Source organism: Syngnathus scovelli, chromosome 4, assembly GCF_024217435.2.
Source record: "Syngnathus scovelli strain Florida chromosome 4, RoL_Ssco_1.2, whole genome shotgun sequence".
Lineage (NCBI taxonomy): Eukaryota > Metazoa > Chordata > Actinopteri > Syngnathiformes > Syngnathidae > Syngnathus > Syngnathus scovelli.
In genome coordinates this window covers 22,597,821-22,624,801 of record NC_090850.1, presented here as the reverse complement: position 1 = coordinate 22,624,801, position 26,981 = coordinate 22,597,821, and the positions used below count along the sequence as shown (strand labels likewise).

At 43.4% G+C, this 26,981-nt stretch overlaps 4 protein-coding genes across 8 annotated transcripts; 2 read left to right on the top strand and 2 right to left on the bottom strand.

The window, feature by feature from the left end:
* Nucleotides 1–3,469: 3,469 nt before the first annotated feature.
* LOC125966789 (transmembrane protein 255B) lies at nt 3,470–10,772 on the bottom strand. 3 transcript variants are annotated; one of them, XM_049717241.2, is made up of 10 exons: nt 10,724–10,772; nt 10,316–10,387; nt 9,417–9,559; nt 9,274–9,336; nt 6,253–6,342; nt 5,265–5,345; nt 4,785–4,870; nt 4,502–4,661; nt 4,261–4,407; nt 3,470–4,140 (listed from the first exon to the last, which is right to left on the bottom strand). In XM_049717241.2, the coding sequence occupies exons 2-10, from the start codon at nt 10,377–10,379 to the stop codon at nt 3,925–3,927; spliced, it is 1,050 nt and encodes a 349-aa protein (XP_049573198.1). In that variant the 5' UTR covers nt 10,380–10,387; nt 10,724–10,772; the 3' UTR covers nt 3,470–3,924. The 3 variants fall into 3 exon arrangements, with proteins under 3 accessions (XP_049573198.1, XP_049573197.2, XP_049573196.2); XM_049717240.2 differs by lacking the exon at nt 10,724–10,772 and having other exon boundaries at nt 4,261–4,404; nt 10,316–10,673; XM_049717239.2 differs by lacking the exon at nt 10,724–10,772 and having other exon boundaries at nt 10,316–10,670.
* A 452-nt stretch (nt 10,773–11,224) lies between these two features.
* On the bottom strand, nt 11,225–26,817 carry tmco3 (transmembrane and coiled-coil domains 3). Its single transcript, XM_049717250.2, has 16 exons — nt 26,682–26,817; nt 15,794–16,038; nt 15,257–15,367; nt 14,434–14,750; nt 14,165–14,332; nt 13,906–14,085; nt 13,606–13,806; nt 13,341–13,469; nt 13,176–13,268; nt 12,924–13,110; nt 12,700–12,817; nt 12,431–12,626; nt 12,171–12,321; nt 12,021–12,100; nt 11,796–11,945; nt 11,225–11,724 (listed from the first exon to the last, which is right to left on the bottom strand). The coding sequence occupies exons 4-16, from the start codon at nt 14,689–14,691 to the stop codon at nt 11,614–11,616; spliced, it is 2,022 nt and encodes a 673-aa protein (XP_049573207.1). The 5' UTR covers nt 14,692–14,750; nt 15,257–15,367; nt 15,794–16,038; nt 26,682–26,817; the 3' UTR covers nt 11,225–11,613.
* Nucleotides 15,964–20,061, top strand: dcun1d2b (DCN1, defective in cullin neddylation 1, domain containing 2b). Of its 3 annotated transcripts, none has more exons than XM_068650408.1 (7): nt 15,964–16,111; nt 17,525–17,741; nt 17,822–17,990; nt 18,091–18,221; nt 18,296–18,378; nt 18,449–18,545; nt 18,635–20,061. In XM_068650408.1, the coding sequence occupies exons 2-7, from the start codon at nt 17,567–17,569 to the stop codon at nt 18,712–18,714; spliced, it is 735 nt and encodes a 244-aa protein (XP_068506509.1). In that variant the 5' UTR covers nt 15,964–16,111; nt 17,525–17,566; the 3' UTR covers nt 18,715–20,061. The 3 variants fall into 3 exon arrangements, with proteins under 3 accessions (XP_068506509.1, XP_049573205.1, XP_049573206.1); XM_049717248.2 differs by lacking the exon at nt 15,964–16,111 and adding an exon at nt 16,803–16,893; XM_049717249.2 differs by lacking the exon at nt 15,964–16,111 and adding an exon at nt 16,912–17,259.
* On the top strand, nt 20,569–23,740 carry adprhl1 (ADP-ribosylhydrolase like 1). The gene is made up of 7 exons (XM_049717245.2): nt 20,569–21,272; nt 21,997–22,161; nt 22,231–22,356; nt 22,447–22,587; nt 22,666–22,793; nt 22,858–22,990; nt 23,057–23,740. The coding sequence occupies exons 1-7, from the start codon at nt 21,059–21,061 to the stop codon at nt 23,224–23,226; spliced, it is 1,077 nt and encodes a 358-aa protein (XP_049573202.1). The 5' UTR covers nt 20,569–21,058; the 3' UTR covers nt 23,227–23,740.
* Nucleotides 26,818–26,981: the final 164 nt, after the last annotated feature.

Sequence of the window (26,981 nt, the reverse complement as noted above, 5' to 3'; positions counted from 1 at the left end):
ACCCCACCTCTAACCCCACCTCTAACCCTAACCCCACCTCTAACCCTAACTCTACCTCTAACCCCACCTCTAACCCTAACCCTACCTCTAACCCTAACCCTACCTCTAACCCCACCTCTAACCCCACCTCTAACCCACCTCTAACCCTACCCCCACCTCTAACCCTACCCCCACCTCTAACCCTAACCCCACCTCTAATCCCTAACCCCAACCCTAACCCCACCTCTAACCCTAACCCCACCACTAACCCTAACCCTAACCCTACCTCTACCTCTACCTCTAACCCTACATCTAACCCCACCTCTAACCCTAACCCTACCCCCACCTCTAACCTTAACCCTAACCCTAACCCTAACCCCACCTCTAACCCTAACCCCACCTCTAACCCTAACCCTAACCCCACCTCTAACCCCACCTCTAACCCCACCTCTAACCCTAACCCCACCTCTAACCCCACCTCTAACCCTACACCCACCTCTATTAACCCTACCTCTAATCCCTAACCCCAACCCTAACCCCACCTCTAACCCCACCTCTAACCCCACCTCTAACCCCACCTCTAACCCTAACCCCACCTCTAACCCCACCTCTAACCCTACACCCACCTCTATTAACCCTACCTCTAATCCCTAACCCCAACCCTAACCCCACCTCTAACCCTAACCCCAACCCCACCTCTAACCCTACCTCTAACCCTAACCCCACCTCTAACCTTAACCCTAACCCCACCTCTAACCCTAACCCCACCTCTAACCCTAACCCTAACCCTACCTCTAACCTTAACCCTACCCCTACCTCTAACCCTAACCCCACCTCTTACTTATGGGTACACGAGCAACTGTGTTGCAAATTTTCTATGATAAAATTTTTTGGGTCCCACTGAGATTCGAACCTGGGTCGCTGGGGTGAAAGCCCAGAGCACTAACCACTATCCTATGGAAGCCTTGCTTTCAGTTCATGGGACATGTATGGTTTTATGGGTACACGAGCAACTGTGTTGCAAATTTTCTATGATAAAATTTTTTGGGTCCCACTGAGATTCGAACCTGGGTCGCTGGGGTGAAAGCCCAGAGCACTAACCACTACCCTATGGAAGCCTTGCCTTCAGTTCATGGGACATGTATGGTTTTATGGGTACACGAGCAACTGTGTTGCAAATTTTCTATGATAAAATTTTTGGGGTCCCACTGAGATTCGAACCTGGGGCGCTGGGGTGAAAGCCCAGAGCACTAACCACTACCCTATGGAAGCCTTGCTTTCAGTGCATGGGAGATGTATGGTTTTATGGGTACACGAGCAACTGTCTTGCAAATTTTCTATGATAAAATGTTTTGGGTCCCACTGAGATTCGAACCTGGGTCGCAGGGGTGAAAGCCCAGAGCACTAACCACTATCCTATGGAAGCCTTGCTTTCAGTTCATGGGACATGTATGGTTTTATGGGTACACGAGCAACTGTGTTGCAAATTTTCTATGATAAAATTTTTTGGGTCCCACTGAGATTCGAACCTGGGTCGCTGGGGTGAAAGCCCAGAGCACTAACCACTACCCTATGGAAGCCTTGCCTTCAGTTCATGGGACATGTATGGTTTTATGGGTACACGAGCAACTGTGTTGCAAATTTTCTGTGATAAAATTTTTGGGGTCCCACTGAGATTCGAACCTGGGGCGATGGGGTGAAAGCCCAGAGCACTAAACACTACCCTATGGAAGCCTTGCTTTCAGTGCATGGGAGATGTATGGTTTTATGGGTACACGAGCAACTGTCTTGCAAATTTTCTATGATAAAATGTTTTGGGTCCCACTGAGATTCGAACCTGGGTCGCTGGGGTGAAAGCCCAGAGGACTAACCACTATCCTATGGAAGCCTTGCCTTCAGTTCATGGGAGATGTATGGTTTTATGGGTACACGAGCAACTGTGTTGCAAATTTTCTATGATAAAATTTTTGGGGTCCCACTGAGATTCGAACCTGGGGCGCTGGGGTGAAAGCCCAGAGCACTAACCACTACCCTATGGAAGCCTTGCTTTCAGTGCATGGGAGATGTATGGTTTTATGGGTACACGAGCAACTGTCTTGCAAATTTTCTATGATAAAATGTTTTGGGTCCCACTGAGATTCGAACCTGGGTCGCTGGGGTGAAAGCCCAGAGCACTAACCACTATCCTATGGAAGCCTTGCCTTCAGTTCATGGGACATGTATGGTTTTATGGGTACACGAGCAACTGTGTTGCAAATTTTCTATGATAAAATTTTTGAGGTTGAGATTCGAACACGGGTCGCTGGGGTGAAAGCCCAGAGCACTAACCACTACCCTATGGAAGCCTTGCTTTCAGTGCATGGGAGATGTATGGTTTTATGGGTACACGAGCAACTGTCTTGCAAATTTTCTATGATAAAATTTTTTGGGTCCCACTGAGATTCGAACCTGGGTCGCTGGGGTGAAAGCCCAGAGCACTAACCACTACCCTATGGAAGCCTTGCTTTCAGTTCGTTGGACATGTATGGTTTTATGGTTACACGAGCAACTTTTGAACATTTTGAGCGAACCGATTCTAAAGATTCAGCTCACTTAAAAGAACTGGAATACACATCGCTCGTACAAAACAGTGCAAGCTATTGTAGACTCCCGGTCCATATAACCGACTGGTTAGTGACTCGGGCTCTTGCTCGGCAAGGTTGGTTCGATCCCAGGTGCGAGGAAAGGCTTTTGTTGTGCAATTAACCCTTTATTTATTCTCTCTTTTTTTTTAACCTCGTGTAGTGTACCTACACATATTGTCATATAAAGCAGTTAACCAAATGTCTGATTTTTATGTTTTAATTGGCGAATATAAAAACAAGTAATAAGACGCCAGACAAGTTTTAACATAAATGTTTATTAAAAATAATAATATTAATAGCAAATTTCAAACCAGCAATCTAATGTGAAATTGCAGTAGATATATTGGATAATAATATTTAGGCGTATATATACACGTTATTTAAAAACGACTATAAGTGTTATACTACGATACAAGTGTTTACCAGCTCAGTGGCCTGAGAGGAGAGTGTCCGCCCTGAGATTGGGAGGTTGTGGGTTCAAACCCCTGCCGAGTCATACCAGTGACTATAACAATGGTACCCATTTCTTCCCTGCTTGGCACTCAGTGTAAGGGGTTGAAATGGGGCCCCCCCCCTGCTGCTCACGATCATTGGGACTTTTGGCACTCAGTGTAATGCGGGGGTGTCCAAGTCCAGTCCTCGAGGGCCGCAGTTCATCCTCACGTTCTGCAGGAGCCTGATCATTGAATCAGGTGTGTTTAACGAGGGAAACTTGGAAAACATGGAGGAATGCGGCCCTCGAGGACTGGACTTGGACACCGCTGCCTTAAAGCATCCAAACATTGCATGACAATTTCAGGAACATTGTGCCACAAAAACAAGTCTGCCTCTATAAGCAACATTAGTTCACAATCACAACACTCCGATTTGACACGTTAAAATTTATTGACAGTAAATATAAGATATTTTCAATTTAGATTAAAATAGGAACCGGCTAATACAAAATAACATGCAACAACCATAACTAAACAATATTGTACTGTATATAGGTTGCCTGCATTGCAATGATCTAAGAACCAGCCCAAATTGACAACACAGTATCAATAGTTTTATCCAACAGGCCAACAAGAGGTCTCATCACCCATCACTAAACACAGTTAAGGGTTCGTTTGGGGGTTAAAGGTTAGGGAGTCGTAGTTAGTCAGTCAACAAATCAATGCTGGAGGCCTATTCAACGCACATGCATTACGTTCACTACTCAGACATCTTCCTCCTTAGAGAGGACATCACTGTCCTTTCCATCTACAATGGCCTTCTATCAAATGTCTTCTAAGTTCAGGCAAACAAACCGGAGACACAAAAGCTTTGTTTTCTTTTGGCTTCAGTAGGCGTAAGGTGGGGGTTTCTCAAAGGGGCTCTGAGAAGATCCAAAGAGGACCGGCGCGTTGGGTGTCAGCATGAAGCCTCCTCCTGGTTCCTGAGGGCCGCCCTGCTGTAGCATCTGAGTGGCACCTTGCGAGGGTGGCTGACTCTGGGTTTCCTCGGAGGGACAGGAAGTTCCTACAGGACCACCCTCGGGGATCATTTGTGGGCTAGCCTGAAGAAAGAAGAAATAAGGCTAAATGTCATGAAGACACTAACTTGTTTGTGCTGAAATGAACTTTCAAGATGGTTCGGTAACATTGTTGTGCTTGTTGAGGCCTCTAGATGGCACTACCTGAACTGGTACGGGATAGTTGGGGTAGGCCGGGAGATTCTGCCCTGGAGGACAGAAGCCAGCGTAGGTGAGCATGTGCTGGGTGGGGTTGTACAGGATGTGGGGCGGCGGTGCTGGGCTTGGAGCTCTTGCTGGAGCGGGCTTCTGCTGCACAGGTTAGAGAGGAAGTGTGTGATTGAGAAGCAGATTTACAGCCTGGACTACATTTTTTCATGTTCGAGGTTCCTTGGGTTCTTCTCACCATGTCCTTGTACGCTCCAAGAATGGCAGCAGCGATGATCCCCAGGAAGAGGCCAGTCACGTTGAGGACCACCGAGGACCACAGCAGACGATGCAGGTGGATCACATCCCAACAGCTGCTGACCCCAGTGAACTCAAAGTACTGGGGGTGGTACTCTGTGCTGTCATACATAAAAAAATACTCCTAATAAAAATCCAAATGTTTTAAACCAGTTACTTTTTTAAGTGAGGGTCTGTTATATATAAGCACACATGATAAGTATGATATGATTGTAAAACCTTACTTCTCGCAGTTATAAAGGTAGCAGCAGTAGCAGGTGTTGCTTCTCAGCTTCAGCTTGCAGGTTTTGCCAGATGAACCGCACGTCATCTGCAAGTTTGGTGCATTCCAGTAGATATTGTTATACATCTCATAAGTAAGCTATGAGTATTGCTACTGTAGTTGTAGTTTTCAGTAGTGTAGCCTAACTCTACTGTCTGTTTCTTGAGTAATTGCAGTAACACCATTCAACCGCTAGATGTCACTGAAGTAACACATTTGGAAAGATCTTGGCATACTGTCCCATATTGGTCAATTCATACTTGTATTTGTCCATAGTCTGAATCGGAATGCGTAAAAAAAAATATATCAATTTTTAAAGTGACTCAAGCAGAATCATGCCCTATTACATCTATCATAAATAATCATTCAATATCATCTCTACCTATTAAAATAATGTGTGTGTCTATTTTTTTTGTGTGTCCACGTGTGTAGACAGAGTCACCTCCGAATAGTAGCTGTCAAAGGCATAGCCGGAGCCACTTGTGTAAAAATCACACATGTTCTCGTGCAAAGGTCTTATGTCCTGTGGGAGAATCAAAATTAGACACAAAATGCATTAAGGATGGGGAGGGGGGGGGGGGGGGGGGGCAGTGGTAGGGTTTCAAACCAGGGTTAGGCTTTCAAAGTAGGGTTGTGAAAAAAGAGTTGGGGTTTCAAAATAGGGGTTTAATCTAGGTCTAGGGTTTCTAATTGGGGTTTAAATGTATGGTTAGGTTTTTAAATTAGGGTTTCACATAAGAGTTAAAGTTTATTTGTGGGGTTTAAAATTTTGTTTAGGGTTGTTTGGTTTGTTTGGGTTTCAAATTAGGGTTAGGGTTTCCAACTGGTTTAAAGATCTCAAAATTGGGTTCCAAACTTTGGTTAGGGCTTCCAAATAGGTTTCAAAGTAGGGTTTTAAACTAGGGTTTCAATATATGGGTTCAAACCAGGAGCAGGGTTGTAAAGTAGATTTAGTGTTTCAAATTTGGGTTGGACCCCCCGCCCCCCTTTTTTGAGGTTTCAGCATTTGGGGCAAGCGCACACTGCACCATTAGTGTGAATAACAGCAGTTTTACGGCTCACGCTGCAGATTAGCAGCGGACCTCCTGCACCGGGACGATACAACCAAGCAGCTCATTAAATGATTTCATTGTGCGAGGCTTGACAGAGCAATGAATATAAATTATGCTGTCCTGTGAGCCTGCCAGCGGCATCCGTGATCAATATCAGCGACTGCGAGCCAAAAGCTGAATAGCTACTTAAACTCCTCCTTGTCATAAACACGCATTAAAATATATTTTATCATTCACCGGGTTAATGGGCCAAACTGAGCTCTGCTCGTTTCCAGGTCCTCAAACGTAGAATTTGATTATGTTTCTGCATTGTGTACATTTCTTGGGTGGAACAGCAAGCCGGACCAGTTAGAACATTTCTTTCTTTCTTGTACTTACAATAAATTCTGATGCGATGATGCCATCCACGATAGCACAGAAGAAGGACGCAATAACGCCAATGCTGATGAAGATGATGGCTGCCATCAGCTTGGAGAGAACAAACGTTAAGTTACATAGCAACACAAGCAAAATGACTTTTATTATTCGTTATTCAATCCTGTGAGTGTTGGGAAAATGAAGCTTCAAATTTGTTGCATGAACCAGTTGTTGCATTTTCTGACTCCTTTAGATGGCGTTGTTGGTTTGAATAAAAGGGACTATAGAAGTAAAAAAAAACAATACAACTGGTTCATGAACCAAATTTGAAGCTTCATTTTCCACATCATCATTATACAGTACTTGCATACATTATTTTTTTCCAAATGACTTTCAACCCAACTGCTTTGTAATTCAAGTAAGTGGGTTTTCAAAATTATATAGTTTTAACCAATTTGTTGAAATCTTTATTATTCCTGTTTTATCATCCTGAGGCGAATATTAGAGCAGCTGTGTGAGGCTTAAGTGGCTAGTAAACGTCTTTTTCAAGTTATTGTGCTAATAGACAATGTTTTGTGCCATTTCATATGCTTTTAGGCCAAATTATTGGTGCCCTGATGTCAAAGAACGAAACAAACCACTACAGCCGCTGCTATTATGTGAAATCGAGGACACTAAAATGAATTACAACATCCTTTGGACAGCGGAACCAAAACATTACGAATAACTCAAGTGGGTGACTGTTGATTGAATGAAATCACAGCGGCGAAAAAAAAGGAACCATTTTCTGGGTGGGTTTTTATCTGCCCCCAGCCCAGACTCTCCACTTCATTAGCTGTTTAAATGCCTGCACTTTTATGGGCTCCAAGTCGGGGAGGAGGCCAGCAGCGCAGACAATAGAGCCTGACAAATGCATGAGTTCACATGCACCAGCTGTCAGGACATAAAACACAATTGCTCAGTCCGAACAGAACCTCGAATCTGCTCCTCATGTGCAGAAAAAGAAGGAAGAAGTGCAAAGGATGTCTTGCACGCTGTGTAACTAAAGTCACCACAAGGTCTTTTTGCAGTGCTCGCTGGTCCAGTGACGGAGCACCAGCTCATCGGTGCTAATAACAAGTGAGCATCCCATTGCCTGTTGGTTAAAATACGAGAGTGCACTTCATGCTGCAAGGTGACCGAGCGGGCTGGCGGGAAGGCTTTTGTCTGTGAAATATAGCTGTGATGTCGACAAGCGCTTTTTAGAGGTGAGAACAGAACAACCAGATTGGTGAAGCGTTTAGTCATAAAGTAAAAGGCGCTGTGTCTAAAAAGAGCCAGCAGAATCAGTTCAAATGGAGGAGCCGTTTTCCTTTCTTTATTTTATTAAGTAGAGAATTTCATGCCTTTTCTGTTTTTTTTTAGGTCAAATGAAATTATTTGAACCTGTATTTATTTAATAGTTGGAAGAATTAAAATGATCTCTAAAACATAACTGATCAACAAATATCCGCAAAAAATAAAAACAGATGAAAATAATTATTCTGTTAAATTAACGCATTTTTATTATTTTTTTAAATTGAGTCACAGGTAAACAATTTTAGATTCATTTGTTGTTCTGATTCTAAATTTGCCTTAATTTTTTTAACCCATCAAGTTTTCATAATAATAATAATAATAATAATAATAATAATAATAATAATAATAATAATAAATATGAATGAAGCCTAGGGATTAGCAACAGGTGATTTTTTTTCTGAAACATCAATGCTGAAAATGGCTTTTATGGCTCATGCGCGCATCCCTCTTCGTCAAAGCATCTTGACCAAAACAAGGTCAGCGTTACATGAAGATGCTTCAAGCTGCGCAGCTCTACAATGACATGTTCTTTCCAGATAGCAAGCCAGCAGCTATCCTCTTACAGTGAAAGCCGTCGCCTCAGTAGGGAAGCGGACACCTGCATGTTGCCACGTGGGCCTCAGCCGGCGCCATTAAAGTTTCAAACACATGCACGGCAAATGGCGGGTAAACATCCTCAGGACATACAAGATTTGACTTTGAGAGATGATTGTGTGTTTTGCATTTGAGCGACTATTCACAACTTCAAAATGCATACTGTTAGAAAGCTAAACAGGTGTAAATAGAAACTCAAACTTGACAAGCGGATCTGAGCTGCCACACGACACCGTCAAGTCCACATGAAAAATTCACCACAACACACTTGGTTGCCTTTGCTCGTCATGCAAACAGTAGAGGAAATGTCTAAAAAATAAATATCTTCATTTTGTCCAGAAATTGTTCAAGCATTGCGGTAAAACATGTCAGGGCGCCTCGAAGTAGGAAGTGAAATAATATTGAGCAATTGATGTCTTAAAGAAAATGTACATACTGTAACCTGATCGAATGACATCTAATAGGGCGACTGTATCAGAAACTGAACCTTTTGCGTGATCAATGTACTGAAGCTTAATTTTACATGAGAGGGTGAAAAAATTAGACGGCTGTAGTTCTACAACAGTGCAAACTACAATTTCATACCCAATTGGTCTTGGCCCGTGTTAACGACATCATTAAGCTATTGGGTGCCGATTTTATAACGGGTACTGTGCTCGTTTTTGTGTCTCTGGTGTTTACTTCAGACCGCATGCAGAATGTGATACTGAGGATCCGTTTAATGGAACAACAAAATTCTCTGTGGCTCCTTACCAATCCTATTTGGGAGATTATTATGAAAAAAATAAGATCACAAATCCTTGAGACGAGATACTAAAAAAAGTAAGCATTTCAGGTCTGAAACAAGATCAACAGTTGTGTGTCGCCTCCTATTACAGGATCAGGCACTTTGTCAGTGTGGCTGTCTCGAATAAACGAGGCCACTCAGCAAGCGACCAATGCTAATTCAATTTTCGTTTTCTGTAAAACACGCAGGTAATGACGGTAACAGAATTGTTTATATATGGGACACGTATCCTCTTTCCTTTTCATTGATCAAGCTCTTTATCACGTTTGGCATTTTTCGGCATACTGGGATTGTGTAACAAAAAAAAGGAACAGGACACTTACCATTGGCCTTCGATTTTCTACCAGATGGATGCCGACGATGCCCAGGAAAGCCCCAAAACTCAGCTGGATGAGGACAGAAAGCAAAACTGGGATGATTCTACAAAGTCCGTCAGAAATGGATAAGCAAGCATGGAGGCACTTACAGTGATCCCCGGGTAATATCCAGCCACGGGAACGTTGTCCGTGCGCGTGGCGGAGATCAGACCCACGGCCAACACCACCAGAGACAGAATCAGGAGAGCCACAGTCACCCACAGCGCAGTTTTCTTCCTCCGTAAATATGCAACTGTGGATGGGAGACACTCTCAAGCAAGGAAGAAACGGCATGGGCCCATAAGAATAGTATTTTCATTTTGTTGTAAGCAGTGAGGAACCAAATCCCTGGCAGCAGTCATGCTCTCAAGTATAAACTAGTGAAGGAAAAAAATGAAGCTTCAAAATTGCTTCATGAACCAGTTGTTTTAATTGAGTCCTCTAGATGGCATGGAAGGATTGCCATTTCTTAAACTCTTTAAATCAACAGTGCCAACGAGAGGAGTTCAAATATACATCTGGTTCATGAAGCAAATTTTAAGATTCAACATACATGTAGGAGCATTAAATATTTTCTTGTATTTTTTGCTTTTCATTAAGGTGTCAACTTTTTGGTATTGGTTTATTTTGTTTTATTATTGTAATCAACAATTTTTCATTCTCCTACTATTCTTTTGAAGTTGCTTTTTGTGAGACAAAAACCAAAGACAGCAATAAAGCAATAGAAAAGCAAAAAAATACAAGACGAAAAAATGGACCCAAGAGTTGCAACGTCATAAATCTGCAGGTTTCTGAAAGTTCCACCCCCGCGTGCTTCCTAAACAATTATTTCAATGCAATTTAGATGACATAAATAATAATAAAAATGATTTCAGTTGTCATAGTCACTCAAACCTGAAATAGCAGATTTGTCAGTAAAACATAATTGCAGTCAAATAAGATTATCATAAAAGTCAATTCATAAAAGTATGCATCCAATTTAATTAAAGTACTTTTTTAAATATAGTACCTTCTGGGTCCAAGATCTCTGTGTCTGCCGGCTGAGTGGTCTGGCGGGCTTCTGGCTGTTGCATTTTTGAATCTGACAAGATGAATGAATGAAAAAATGAATGAAGGGGAAAAAAATATGAGCTCAACAAGCTTCTTTGCAGTTTTGAAGCAGTTTTTGTCCTGATTGATCCACTGCAGCTAGTGCATCCTCCAAGGTGCCTGCTCACAATCGACACATGATACACATTCAAACATGTTTGCCCCCCAAATAGGTGAGCTGAACCTGAGCTCAGGCGTCTCAACTTTGCCTTGAGAGGGAGAAAGAGGGAGAGGGGTGGGGGGCAGAGAGAGAGAGAGAGAGAGAGAGAGAGCCCAATCAGCATCCACAGTTCATCTCAGTGTTGACTTCTTTCTTCATGCATCTTACATGAGCTTGACTCAGCAGCCTGGTTTTATATGACTGGAGCAGGAATGTACAAAAAACAATATGACGTGGACGCTTGGTCTTACAGCGTCCTCTAACGGCCAGTCAATTCCAAATACAAATGTGAAATTTGAACACGCCTCCTCCTGAAACATAAAAAAAAAAAACAAGAGCACAGGAATAAAGGCAGATAACACAACAATGATAATAATGTTTTGCAGTGGACACAAGGATAATTAATACTTTTATTATCTTATTTTAAAAAGACACAATGTACAATGTTCCTTGCGTACTTGCTCATTCACATTTTTTCATCTGTTCAATAAATAACAAAATCAAAAAAACTATTTCTTTACATTCAGAGGTTGCTGACAGTAATATGTTCAGTATATAAACAGAACATGTTCATGTACACAGAATATTTAGACGAGCTGTACGAGCAGTACGCAGGGCAGCAAGTTGAGTAGGCACGTTCATTTGGAATGCAATAGTAACTAGTGCAAGTTTGTAGTGTTGCAGGAAAAATGCATGTGCATCGCTGGAATTGCTTGGAATCCTCAATAAAGTGGTTAAAATGTAATTGTTGAGCGGAGACTGCTCAAGGAACTTCATAAAGGTCCCAAAATTTCAAATCTCTGCAACATGCTGCTACCTGGTGGCAAATCTTTGACACGGAGAACATCGGAACGGATGATGAAGCACGACACGACTGTGCAAACAGAAGTTTACGGTATTACACCAATAACAGAAGAAGAATGTTGGAGTACTTTGGAAGGTGAGTTATCGACACATCTCGAAGCGAGATCAGCAAACAAAGTTGCCATTTGATGAGATCAGATGAGAAAATGTCACTTCCACCTCCCAGTAACATCTCTTCCGGAAAGCCAGTGTGGTCATGTGATACCCAAAGTTCTTCGTGAGACCCATCTGTGTGTCGTCACTCTCCACAAGATGGGTGCCAGCAGCAAACTGAGGGTGCTGACACTGAGAACCAGCAGGTACACCTGAGGAGAACATTCAAAAACTTCCTTTCCATACTTTTTAGGATTCACAGTTAAGAGAGTAAAGTGCTGACCTCTCTCGAGATGATGCCTGCACGCCGCGCACGGCTGCTGAGGACAAAGGAGAACTCGCTGACCTGCGCCAGACCGGCTGAGACGATCCAGCGGATGTGACGAGAGCCGGGTGGCAAGATCACGGACAGCACCAGCACGGCCATCATGAACTGAGAGAGGAAGAAAAAAAAAAATGGAGGCCTGCTTGGGAAAAGAAATGTCCCGAGGAGGTCAAATGTTACTACCTTCAAGATGACAAGTGTGAGCGTGAGTGCCACCAGAACGGTGAGTTCATACAGTACAAATGTCGGGAACACGTGGAGACCTACAGTATCGGAGCAATGACCGTTACGCTCCATTTCATGAAACCATCAAATCATCGAAGGGTACCCGACCGATGGAAGCAAAGAAGATGATGACGAGGAAATCTTGAATAGGCTCGAAGCATCCTTTGACCTCCGCCGTGACCATGTGACCCTGGGAGGACAGCAACGCTCCGGCCAGGAAACAGCCCAACTCCATTGAAACCTCCAGAAACTCGGTAACCTGAACGAGCAATCATCCAAACAGTACAAGACACAATTTCACCACTCTGATTCAAATTCAATCGGAGTTGGATTTATTTTGATGACGCAAATGCAACTATTGTACGTACCGTCAGCATGAAAAACACAAAAGCCGCAATCCCCAGCACCAGGATCTCCTTGCTGCCTTTGCTCTCAGCGTGAAGTTTCTTATAAAAGGGGCCAACCACAAAGGATCTCAGCAGGATGCAGAGGAGCATCACCACAGCCAGAGACACCACGACCTGCGCCAGTAGTTTCAGCACACGGAGGCTCTCGAACAAGAAGCTGCCGTTCACAGAAGGGGGAGCTGACCAACAACGGAGTGCACGAGGAAACTTGAGGGCGAGCTAGAACCAACCTGTCTGCATCTCCACTTTGAGCCTGGATCATAGTGGGCATAACGGCGATGAGCAGGCCGAGCTGAACGTCTTGCATCACTAACGTCCCGAGGAGGACGCTGCTGTAGTCGAGGTCACCTATGTCGCGCGCACACAATTTGGGAGCCACTTCAAAAATGTTCACGTCGTAAAATCAGCAATGACAGTTTTGCAGAATTTAGAAGACTCAGAGTGCCGCACAAACCTTCCTTCTCCCCTCTACTCGCGCTAGCTAAGAAACGAGACACGAGCGGGGTGCTGGACAGCGACAGACACGTGGCTATGAAGACTGTCTGGATGGGCTGAATGTGCAGCACTTGTCCCCACAACAAACCGCTCAAAACCATCAGGAGACACAAGTAGCAGGAACCCTGCACTGATGTCTTCCAGACCTGCACGCATGTGTTGTATTATGATATATTATCCACATTTATCTGAAGTCCCAGTTTCGGTTTACCTTACGGAGACGCTCGGGAGAGAACTCCAGTCCAACCACAAAGAGGGTAAAGAACACGCCCAGTTCTCCCAAAGTCTGCACTTGCACCATCGACTGCCCAACATGGAATTAACATTGTGGACGGTAAGGGAGGAGAAACTTGCAGTGACGGACGGACGCACACACCTTGATGCTGTTGAGCCCGGACGGTCCCAGGAGGACTCCGCAGATGATGTATCCAAACATGGGAGGAAGACCTACCAGGGTGCACATCCAGCCGCAGGGGAGCGACAACATCACCACCGACACCAAATCCTGCAAACACATTCAAATATAGAAAAATACATTCAGTGCAGGATTTTGTACAGTGACAAATCAGGCGCGTGATTGCTCTTTCCACCTTTGAAAATTTTAAATATATATTTTTTTAAACAACATTGCATTTTGTGACCTTGATAAAATGATGGTCAGCTCTCGGCATTGTGGAATCTCTGGGTTTGGTCAGCACATATTGATTGTTTTGCGAGTCAATGAGCATGCTCAGGCCCAAGTCGTCTTCCACTTCCCTCTGATTCGATTTGTTCCTTCTCTTGCCTCCGTTCTCCTCGTCATCCTCCACCCTCAGCACCGCTTCTATGTTGACTCCTTGCATCTACACGGCAAAACAAAGAGCGGAGAGAGGGAACATGTTAGAACCTGTCCGACTGGATTACGTGAGACTAAATTGGATTTAGGAGTGTCGATTGCTAGCCTGCTTGTTGTTGTCAAAGGCGTGCTCTTCAATCTCCTCTTCGAGTCGGTCTGCTGCCTTCCTGACGTCCTCCAGGATCTCATCCATAATGGACCGAGTCTTATTCCGGGCAAGGACGCTTTTGACGGCCTCCTGTTGATGCTTCTCTGCAGCCACCAGCTCAACATAGTCCTGCTCCTCCTGGATGATAGAAAATGAAGGAATTTTGCATCTCATTCATTTTCGATTCAAAACGATTATCGGCTTGCTTTGTGATCACCTGTATGGCTGCTTCCCGGAGTGCCTCCAATCTCTGCTTACTACTCTCCTTTATGTTACCCACATCCCGGTAGTCGCCCTGCAGCGCCCTCTGCAGACTCTGCACCGCCTGGAACACCATGTGTTCGCTCTCGTTCAACTCCTTCTGGAAAACCTGGATTGTGTGCACCTGAAGAAAGTCAGCAGAACAAAAACACGTTTTATGAGAATTTCAAGGACAAAAAACAACTCAATAATGTTAAGTAAGTCCAAAATGAGATCATCTTGTACCTGAAAGTGACGCTCAGGTTCTGAAAGGGTTTGGTCTCTCATAACAGCAGCCGCGGCGTCCGCCAGCTTGTTGACGACCGCGTTCTTTCGGCGGAGGAGGCCGCCCAACCAGATGCAGTTTTTGGTCAACCAGACTTTGCCGTGTACGGCCACGCGTCTGTGACGCTTCCTGACGGCATGCTGGGCATCCTGCTCTGCGTGGTGGCCAGCAAACGCCACAGCCAGGCCGAGGCAGAGAGATAAACAAGCAATCTGCATCCAAAGAGGCTAATCACTCCTGACGAGAGGGTGTTGAGATGTTGAGAGCGACAGGCTGCCTGAAAAAAGGCAAGACAACAATAAGAGAAAGCTTCAAGAACAAGTCTGGGTTTTTTTTGGGTTCAGTGAGACCAGAATGTTGCGGAAAATCGCTGACCTCACAAAAGCAATTCTTCATAGAACGCTTTAAAATCCGCTTACTGCAAATGTCGGGAAATGAATTCAGGTATTATCAAAAAGAAAAGTAGGTGTTGGCAAATTGTCTTTATATTACATACGAAGAGAAGTGGGACACTTTAGTTAGTGATTCACTGTGCACAATGAATATTTATGTAAGGTGTGGTACACTATGCCAGCGGGTCAGGTTAAACAACAGCTGCGCATACACGGATGATGGTGTTCTTTATTGAACAACACAAAGCTGATATAAGTTTGGGTTCCAGCGCAAGACCTACATTTTCATACAGTTGCGGTTGTCCAGCAATATTGCACAGAGCCCTTCACCAATCCAGTTGATTTAATATTGGGGATCTTTGTGAGTACTACCAAAGATGGGTGACGTTACCTTTCCAAACTACTCCTGCCCTGCCCCTTCCTCCAGTGGCTGGAATGCTGCTTGGGTGCTGGCTGCTGCTACTGGTGGTCAATAGTTCCAGTGTTCTGCACAGGATGGCCGCTGTAGTAAAAACACTCATTCATGGAAATATCTTAAAGGCTGTAAAATTATACTGTCTGATGAATAACTGCAATTATGGAAACGTTGATCAACAAGACTTGTGAGTTGGTGTAAAAATAGTCAAAAGGGAATCCTTGGAACTCAGGAAAGTAACAGTGCCAAAACATGACGTTGAGGATGGTTAACCAACACAATTGCGGTGGGTGGAGAATTTTCAATGAATTGGATTATTAACACGGGAAGGCGTAATGACAACTAATGACTAATGAGTGGAGAATTTAAATGAATTACATTATTAACACCGGAAGGCGTAATGACAATTAATGACAGCTATCCTTCCTCATTGCTGTTTGGTGGACACTGAATGAGTCCAATAGCGAAAAAGCATGCAATGACATCGGAATAAACCGTGACAGCTGATCCTACCATCATGTGAGGATGAGCAAGCACTTGGGCTGGTGGAAACACATCCCGGTTGAGTAAGATCCAGTCCAAACACACGAATAAAGCAACAGCTACCTGCGAAATCTTATTTGCACTCCGTCGGCTCTCCTGTGCACGAGTGAATAAGCCGGGAACAATCAGGTTGTTGTAAGGCACCGATGGCTCCCCCCTTCTGGCCACATTGCTCAAACAAGCCAGCCTCCAAGCGACGATCACTTGCCCAACAACTTTCACGGGGGATACATAAACAACAACAGGGGTGTTAGCAAAGGGTGGACGATCGCTCAGTCATCCGGATAGGTACAGATCTATTTTCTATTCTATTTTCTATTCCCCAGGACAACGTTTTGATTTGTCATTCTTCTTTGATACGCTGGTTATAAAGTTGTACCTGTTCTCTTCTTATGGGCTGTCAGACCAGCTCGAGCCAACTCACATTCTGTACTGTATTGCTAAAGCTAACTTTGCTAACTCTGTCCATCTCCACCCGCATCAGAATCGACATTACGTCATGATTCCGTCGTTTTCATGCCAAAAAGGAGAAACGAAATGGCCAAAATTGATGTTGAAAACTTTGAGCCGTCTCCTATTACTTCCGAAACCGTTTTGGGTTTCGCTATGGGAGTTGTAGTTTTGTTTTTGTCCCCGAACAAGTCAAGTGCCTGAAACTAGTGCAACCACTTTTACGTCGATTTATCTTTTGGGTCATTTTGAATTGCAGTAAAAAAAAAAGGGATTAAATCGTTTGGGGGAGGACGATCGCTCAGTCCAAGTACAAATCAGTTTGAAGGTGGTGTTCAAACTGAATCAGATACCCCCCACCAATCTATAATTAGGACTTTTATAAGCATGTTTTGGACAAACCTCTATTTCACTCTTCATTTGCCGTCACTACCAAGCAATCTTTTAAAAAGATTAACATTCTACTTATGTAAATACGGTTAGATTAGTGCCAAACAAGGCACATAGCTTTTTGGACTACACTTCCCATGAATCAACTCCAAACACAGTAGTGCAGTTCTTGTGCGCATGCGCAACACAGCTAAATAGCTATGTTGGCCAAAACAGCGGGTGATAACATGGTAGGTACAATTCAAAAGGCGATACCAGCGCAAGATATTTCTAATGCAAATGATGCACAAAAAGGCCGTTTTGCATAATATGAGGTTTTTGCGAAATAGTTGTTTGTTAAGCCTCGTGTCGCATTGGTTGGAATATGATGGAAAGGGAAGGTCAGTGGTTGGTATATTTGGAAGGCGCACGACAGCACTTGTGGCACGTACCTTTCCCTTTTTGGAAAGCCGACTGCCCCCAAGCCGCTCCTCCGGGTCAAGAGACCACTCGGAGGATCCCGTTTGATCGTGTCACGTCACGGTCATAGTGAATGTGCTGTACGATCCCCGGGCAGGTCGAGTGTGCAAGACTTGCAGTGGATGACCTTCTGCAAGGTTCATTTAGTACAGTAGGATCATTCTGTAAATCATCAGGACGTTGTGTTGACACTTTTGCGCTACTTCAACCTTAATACGCATGCGCATACCTCCGTTTTATGACCTATTTAAATTAAGCAAACCTTGTTTGTATTTCATCAAATGTGTGCCACATTGTGTTGCTAAAGTTTTCTATATTGTAAACAGTACTAGAAGTAGGCTTTGCAAAAGTGTGTTGAACTCAATAATGGTGAGTTCATCTTGCTGTGATTTATTTTTCCAGCACAAGCTAAAGTCATCACAGAGAGACAAAGTCCGGCAGTTCATGTCCTTCACACAGGCAGGAGAGAGAACTGCTGTGTACTGCCTGTCGCAGAATGACTGGAAACTAGAAGTCGCAACGGACAATTACTTCCACAATCCAGACCTCTATTTTAAAGAGTCCATGAAAAATTTAATAGATCGCAAGAGGCTGGATCAGCTCTATAACAGATATAAAGGTGAGTGTCAGAATCCATGCGGTGACATTCTCAAGGTCCCTTTCCAGTGATTTGATCGCATTTCTTGTCAATCTTTGCAGATCCCCAGGATGAGAATAAGATTGGAATTGATGGAATCCAACAGTTCTGCGATGACCTGACCCTTGACCCGGCCAGCATGAGCATATTGGTGGTAGCGTGGAAGTTCAGAGCGGCCACGCAGTGCGAGTTCAGTAAGAAAGAGTTCCTGGATGGGATGGCAGACCTCGGGTGAGCAATAGTGAAATACAGATTTAAATCTATTTTCAACTGTAAAGATTGCCCCCAAAAAAATTCAGAATAATATTAGTTACTAATTTGATCTTCCCAGCTGTGACACTCCTGAAAAACTGAAGGCCATCCTTCCCAGACTAGAACAGGAACTGAAAGACAGCGGCAAGTTTAAAGACTTTTACCAGTTCACTTTTAATTTTGCCAAGAATCCTGGACAGAAAGGTTTAGGTAAGGCCAAAAGCAAAGATGTTTAATTTCATTTTTATCGCAACTGATTTCCTCCGTCATTCTTAATGTCTCAGAGTTGGAGATGGCCGTGGCTTACTGGAATCTAGTTCTCACTGGTCGCTTCAAGTTTTTGGATCTTTGGAACAGATTCCTGCAGGTGAGAGGAGCGTGTGGATGAAATAGCAAATTGTTTTTTTTAACACTCTGATGAAATGTTTGGCATTCAGGAGCATCACAAGCGTTCCATCCCCAAGGACACATGGAATCTTCTTCTGGACTTTGGCAATATGATTGCAGATGACATGTCAAACTATGATGAAGAGGGTGAGCTACTTGTCACGTATTATTTTCTTCAAGGCTGTCCAAACATTGCATGAGACTTTTTTTTTTTTTTTTTCCTCCTCTCTTCTCAGGGGCATGGCCAGTTCTCATCGATGACTTTGTGGAGTTTGCACGGCCAATCGTATCGGGGGGCAAAAGCGGCATGACATAGCCTTTGACTCACACTTTGAATGGACTTCTCTCCCAGTTTTTTTTTTTTTTGTGAATGATTTTTTTTTTCAAAAACACATACATAAGCCAAAAAGACAGCCTCAGTAGTCTTGTTTGCAGAGTTGCCGAGCCTGCGTAAGATGCCTCCTCGTGGAAGACGCCGCGCCAAGACTTTTATACGTCGACTTGGAGTGAACTTTGAAAGTGATGGTCATCTGGTACTTGGCAATTATGGACAAAGATTCATCATGCTGCTGCGGACTTGGCTCACTGACCTAAATCTTTTGCACAACAAAGAGGATGGGAGGGTGGGGGCGAGCTTTTGGTGCAGCAACAGCAGGTGCCGTCTTCCTTTTGTCAGTGACTGGAACAATAACAGTCAGGAACAGTGCCATCAACTATCTCACTGACGATCGCAGTGCGAGCTACTATGTGTGCACTCGCTGTCAGTCTTGTTTTCAGTCGGGGTTCCTTGTGATTCTTTTATTTTGCTTTTACATTTAGCAACGTGGCCAAGCTCTGCATTTTATACTCAAATTTGACGGTTCAAAGAAGTATGCATTTTGAGGATCAGTAAAATACTGCGTTGCTCCTCATTTGCATTCTATTTTGAAACACAACTGCCTCTTATTTATTTTTTTGTTAATATGTTCAGCAATGTTTAAATCGGAGCACGGCCAGAAACTGACTGGCACGTTAAGCGTTTTTTGTAGTAGCCTGGTGAATGACGCCAACTACAAACTCCATTGATTTACACAGTTTGGCAAACATTTCGATCACACTAAGCTGCTACATTTTAGGTCAACATACAATCCATCAGTATTTTAAAAGTCTTTTGTTTACATTGTTTTAATTTGATGCTAGAAAGTATTTCAGAAAAGGGCTGACTGACATTGTTGCTGCCATCTCGGGATAGCTATGAACACTATAATAGCTGGACTGTCACCCCGAACATGTTTTAAGTTATTTCCCCATATTATGTCGCACTGCTGCCCTTCACAAAGCTGTCAACTTGTATGACCTTTAAACCCGCATTGAATGTGAATGCTACAAAACAAGTTTTATCCACAGTGAGCGACGCCCATGTTTCACACAACCTGGTTGTTTGTGTACTTTGGTACACCGTGTGTACTTCTGGTTCACTTGTTTGTCCTTGTGAAAATATTCAGATGATGTGAAACCTGATGTAACTGATTGCCGGTAACACGATTGAGGAGAAAATGTCATCCTAAAGATGGGCAATGTGTTACATTTGGTTCGCGTCATCTGGTTACATGGAAAAGGAAACGGATTAAGTTCCAAAGGTGTTTTACAAAAGAATGTCAATAAAGCATGTGTGTGAAACTGATTAAGACGTTACATTTTAGTGGTGGTCGGTGATCATATCGTTTTATCTGTCATCTGATCGTCCTCGACTGTCGCGGCAACAAAAAGCGACGAGTAGGCTCAACGTTATTTCATGCTAAGAGTTGCAGTACCGTCACAACATCAGATTGACGCAATCCCTTCCTTGTTTGTTTCCAAGTTTGTGATTTTATTTAAATGTATCATTTCCAATACAATGATTCATATTGCGGAATGAAAAGCACTGCCGGATACTGTGTGTATATTTTTGTGAGGGACTCCATGCCTGCTCGGTAACAGTTGTTTCTTATCCGGTTGCATTCCGATTTCATGTCATCATCGTCGTCACAGTCTTGATAAGCTCTTGTGGTCATGCTTTGTCTCCTGTTACTTTGTATGTCTGGCTCCACAATCGTGTGAGGGTAAAGAGATTAAGGTCTCAAATAGCATGTTGGAATAGAAAAGGTAAAAGGAAGCTATGAGATAAGCTCGCTAAAGAACGGAACATGTGGGCAAGCGTAAATTGAAAATGTCTGAACGAGCGTGTTTCGGATTAGAGTCATCTTCGGTGACTGGGGATGATGTTACACGCTTACTCTCCTCCTCCCAATGGGTGGAGTGGAATCCCAACATGGTCCAGCACCAGCTGACCACCAGTACATTAGCATCTCTTAAAGTGCTTCCAGGCCCCGACGGTACCCCAAACCGAGCCACTCAAGCTATAGAGCCGAGGGGATTGCTTGCCTTTTTAGGAGACGCATCGTTCCCGTCAACATGCCATCAAGACGCTGTGGAGGATAACCACGCTTGAAACGTAACGTGCATTTTTACACACAACAGAACGGACAACCGGAGAAAAGCTAGAGGACTGCGGCAACAACGGGAACCTCCTGAAGAAACAATGCCAATAGAACTGTTGGCACTGGAAAACATTTGGAAGGGAATTTTAGAGTGATCAAGTCCTCTGGGGTAGGAGAGAGAAGTCATCAGAAGTTGTAATCATGGAGAAATTCAAGGCAGGTATGCTTCTGGGTGGTGTTGGCGATGCCTTGGGCTTCAGGAAAGGCCATTGGGAAAGTTGCACGTCAGGCAGAAAGATCCAAGAAGAACTGGTGTCCCTTGGCGGTCTGGCAGGACTTAAACTGGACCCCGATAACTGGCCGCTGAGTGATGCCGCCTTAATGCACATGACTACTGCAGAGGCACTTATTACAGGTAGGTTCAGGCGCTAAGAACAGTTTGGAGTTCAACTTTATAGATGAGGTCCTTTTTTTAATCCAACAATATTTCTAAGAATGATTCCAGACCAGCCACCATCCTCACATCTTCTAGTCACCAAAGCCAAAATCTAAGTAGAAACAGTCTCTATTTCGTCACCCCAATGTCATGTTAATCCCCGGGCAAAGGATGGCAGTAAATATTGCGTTTAAAATAGCATAGGGAAGCTTAGCTCTCTCCCTGGTGAACAATAGCCTGCCGGTAACAAGGCAACAGTAATATGGCGATGACATCTTTTGAGATTACGTCTCCCCATTTAGCCACATCCTGGAATGCCGTCGGCGCACACGTACGTAAAGACTGAAAAGTTCGACTGTATTCATCTCAGAGTTTCCCTTTTAATCTAATCTTGTGTAACAGAAGAAGAATCAAATGAAACAAAGAGACACAAGGCTACTTCCAAGGCTACAAGTTTCTCATACCGTAAATCTCCATTCCTTTCTACATTGTGACATTATTTGTATCACTTTACAAGAGTGACAAGACTAAATTCTATCGCCCTTTATGTTTGTCGATCTCAGCTGACCAGAGTGGGTGTGTGAATGTCTCCCTTTGCTCAAGGCTTGCTTGTTCTAATCGGTCTAAACTTAGCCCGCCTCAGCAACACTCGTTGCCTGTTGCGTGAATGACTCCCAATCACGGCGTGTTTGCCTACGTTTAGATTACTGGTGCCTGGAGGACCTCTACCGAGAGCTGGTGCGTCTCTACGTGGAAGCCATGGTGTCTCTCCAGGGTAAAAACCCCGACCCGGTGACGGTGGAAGGCTGTGTACACCTCAAGCCTCACAATTTTCTCCTCGCTTGGCATACACCCTTCAATGAAAAAGGTTTTTCTCTCACTCCCTCAAAAATTTCCTTTTGCCTAGTCATAAAAATGCTGAAATGTGTCTGAGCAGGGTCCGGATTCGGGGGTGCCGCTAAGGCCATGTGCGTGGGGATGAGATACTGGCAACCGGATAGACTTGAAAGCCTGGTAGAGGTCAGCATTGAAACTGGAAGGATGACCCACAATCATCCCACAGGTGATGATTTTCCCAAATATTGAAGTATCAAATCAATTTTAAACGATTCAATTCAAAATGGCGTCTGAAGCAATGGTTGCTGCCTTCCAGGTTTCTTGGGATCCCTGGCAACGGCATTGTTTGCATCCTATGCAATCCAGGGAAAGCCGCTTGGGACTTGGGGACGTGAGCTCATGAAAGTCATCCCTCGTGCCGAGGAGTATTGCAGGAAGACCATACGCCACATGGCGGGTAAAACGACGTTTTTCTTCATGGTTTCAAAATGTAAGGTTAGGGTTGGTTAACGTCATTGATTATATTTCTCTGCAGAGTATCAGGAAAACTGGTTCTACTTTGAGGCAAAGTGGCAGTTTTACTTGGAAGAACGGCAACTCGAAAAAGAAGGGCAGAATAAGCCCTTCTTGGACGGTCGCTATGATGCTGAAGAGACGGATAAGGTAATTAATTTTTTTTCCCGATGAGTTTAAATTGAGAACTGCCTGACGACTCTTGTCGGTGCAGATTTACAAGCGATGGAGTTCAGAAGGCCGTGCGGGGCGGAGGGGCCACGATGCCCCGATGATAGCCTACGACGCCCTTCTGATTGCAGGAAACGACTGGGCCGAACTATGCAAGCGAGCCATGTTCCACGGAGGTAAGATGTCCGATTGGAAGACGATAGTTTGGAAAGAAGCTAACTGTCACTTGTCTGTTATTTTAGGGGAGAGCGAAGCCACGGGCCTAATCGCCGGTTGCCTCTATGGTCTAATGTACGGTCTAAGCCAAGTTCCCTCCAACCTGTATCAGGATTTAGACAAAAAGGAGCGTTTGGAAGAACTGGGAGAGGCGCTTTACAAAGCCGCATCAGCCGAGAAGTGCATAGACAAGTAAAAGTGCACTTCACAAGTCCAACAGGAACCGCACGAGCCAAAGAACCCGCACTGTCCCTTGTCCTGGCAGATTCTTTCCAATGTAACATTATCCTCTCTAGTGTGTGAGAAAATACTAACATTTATATTTTTCACTAATTAGCTTCTATTCCACATGGAAGTACTTTAACTCACATTATGTGGAATGTTTTTTTTAATGTGTATGGATTGGATGGTGTTTCATTGCAGTGGAAAGACTTTTGCAAGTGTTAAGTAAACTTTAGCAACCCAAGGCTAACACTTAGCTTTTTCTCCCTTTAAATGCTAACCTAAAACAGAATTTCTCGAGAACAATGCAGGCATAATTCTATTTTTAAGTTGAACATGTTACATCATAAATCTAAAAGCTCTCCAGGACTCGATCCAACTGTAGTTTGTCAGTACATTTAATTCTGTAAAGGGTGACAAACATACTAGTTACAGCATGTCAACTAACCATAGCGTAGCAATGATTAAAAAGTACTTAGACATGGAAAGCCCCTGACTCTTTTTCTCTTGACACTTCTGAATGATAAATCTTGTAGAAGTTTGCACCTTTTCTTAATTTTACTCTACCTAATTTATCCAACGAACTAATCAGCGCTCCCTAATTAACGCAAAGTTGGCTAATAAGCACTTCTTTTTTTTTTCTCTTAATTGTTTTCAATTTTCAATTTAAAAAAATAGATTTGTAGCCATATACAAAAAGAAAATTATACTGGTCAACAAAAAATTTAATTAATTTAATTAAAAGAGTTTAGGCTTCAGTATAACAAATTTCCAAACTTTTTATTCTAATATATATCAGGTTAATTTTTTTAACAATGTATGTAGCTGCACTTGAATCCAAAAACATAAATAAATAACTTGTTTGCAAAAGCTTAAATCACTGCAGACAAGAAAACTTGAGTACCAAGTTACCAGGTTGTTGGCAGCTGCATTTCTGTTTCGATCATGCAAAATTCTTCTACCTGCTGAGAATGTTCTTTCTGCTCATCTGGACACGCTCATTTGAATGAAGTTTTGCATATCCTCTATTCTCTATAGAGCAGATTCTCAGAAAGCCCGTATCAGCCCTGATGCCCGTATGTTGAGGAAGTTACTAAGAGACCGCGACTGTCGTCCAGTGCTCCGAGGGATTTTGGAGACTCTCCTGCATTACCTGACACAGGACTTACCCAACAGGATCGCCAGAACCCAACATGGGGATGAGATGATTTCCACAGCTTCATTCCAAAGGAAGAGAGATGGAACTGTTTCGAAAATCCAGAAGACTGAACATAAAACAAATCTCATGCCAGCGATTCAGTCCCTTGATAAAACGACCGAAAGAGAGACTAAGATCCCACAACAACCAAAAGAGATGTTTGAAGGATTCTGTGGAGGAGAAGAAGACCCAACACCCCGGCGTTTCACCACATTCCGGTTGCTTCAATCCAAATTCTCAAGGTCTACTCCCAAACCCCCTCTGACAAACAGAAGGGAGGTAGGAACTCTGTTATCCAGAGGAGGAACGGCCGGTGCTCAAAATCAAAGACAAGATGGTGGACATGCAATGAAGAAAAATAGCAAAGAAAGAAAAGAGCACAAACTGAAGCGAGGTGGCATGGTGAAAGATATCGTGGCCAAGTTCGCCTTGACTGAGCAGAAGGAAATGGGACTGAAGACCCCAAAGCCGTCCATGACCTCAAGACAAATTGGAAAAGGGATCCTCCTGTCCTCCTTGATGGAGAAGTTTGAGAACATGGCCATTGTGTCCAAGGGGATAAAGTCGACATGTTTAAACCAGAGACTTCCCACAACCGTCAGTGTCAAACAACGGGTCGCTTGCAGTGAACGAGAAAGTGATCCCCAAAAAATCCAGTGCAAAAAAGTGACGTTGGAAAGTACAAGGAAGTGCTTGGAAGCAAATCAAAGAGACGAAGGGCAACGAAACCCTGAGGAGAAATCACAGCTGAATTTAAAACCAGAGCAAATTCCACCACTTTTGGATGAGAGTGTTGATCTATTACGCAACATCAGAGATGATGCACAATATTGTAATTCTGGAAAACCACAAGAAAATATTTGCACCACAGCAAAGCTGAACTATGCTTGTCAGGAGATAATCCAATTTAGATGTGCGTCACAGTGGTGCCTTCCCGGACCCTATAAGCTTGTCCTGCACAGTGATGCTCCACTAAAGTACCACATGACATCTGTCCTTCCATGCTCCATCCTGTGGTCCACATATGAGGTTTCTTCTCCTAAACAATACTTTAAGAAACATCAACTCGAGGCTTCCGCTAGTTCTGATGTGAAAAAAATGGAGAAAGACACAAATTGTGGGATTGGGTCCATTGGTACGGACTATAGCTTGATGGGGAAAGAACTGATGGATGAGCCAAATCGACACCGATGTGTAGCTAATCAAAGAGGACTGCCTCGTTACGCCATCCCACACATTTGTAGATCTGATACTCAACACGGTGATGGTCAACACTCGGAGACTGTTTTGGCTCAAAGGCTGACTTCAGCCTCAAACTGCTCCACTCATGTTTTTGAAGCCGGATTGAGAACAAGGGCAACTTTACAGGAGTCATGTCCTCTTGACCTCAAGGTACACACAGCAGAAAATAAAACTGAAAGAACATTTCAAGTAAAGCACGAGCAGGAGGAGAACGTAAAGAGGGACACAATAATGCCAGAATTGAGCTCTTTGGAATTACCAGACAGTTGCCAAACATCTGAGGCCGCTCAAACTCAATTACCCATGAGACCAAAGTATACGTCAATAAACTACGGCGACCCGTCTGTCAAACAAACATATAAACCTAAGGTTATACGCTTTACCGACACATTTACTTTCTAGATTGCTTTGAATTAAAAACATTAAAGTATAGCATTTTTAAATGAATACATGTATTTTGATGAATTGGGGGAGAGGCAACTGAATCAGATCATATACATTCGAATAAAAACAAAATATACAAAATCAGCAATCCTATGCATATTTTTTTTTTCAAATTACAAATGGGAATATAAAATCACTTTACATGCACGCCCGAAATTTTCGTTTTGTTTGTCAGTGTCGCCCTCAAGTGGTCGAGCCCAACCAGTGTAATGTGATGTAATTTTAAAATGAAAAATTAAAATGAAATAGTGTATTTTCAGAAGTCATTTTTCTTTATCACTCTAACTGCATTCGTTTTAGTTTTTGCAAACAAACTATACTCTACATATATATTGGCTACAATATCACAAAAGTATTAAGTACACGTCATCAAGGTAAACTGGGCAATTTGTGTGCTTTTAACTAAAAGAGTATATTCCTTGAGGGGGAAAAAAACTCTTCTCTTGTTCACATGGACAAGTGAAAAAAAAACCTTAAAAATCTATTTTTTTTTAAAAATATTATCTAAATGAAATCTATTGGAGCAAGCCGTAGTGCAGATTTACCTGATTCCCTTGAAGGCACCATCAGATGTGATTGACGTGAGAGTCCCGGAGCAAGCGTCACGCGTCTGCAACCTTCCTTCCACGAATCCACGGACTTCTCCAGGAGTCCAAAGAAAATCTTCAGCTGCCATCGCCGGGCAACCAACCTCCGATCTTTAAATACAGATTGCATGCGTTATTTGATTCCGTTGGTACGTTCCGGTTTGTATTCCGAGGGAGCGAAGACGCAAGCAGCAGGTGCATATGAATGGCGGCAAAAGTCAAACTTAAAGTTCTCTCCATACGGCAGCTACAATGGCC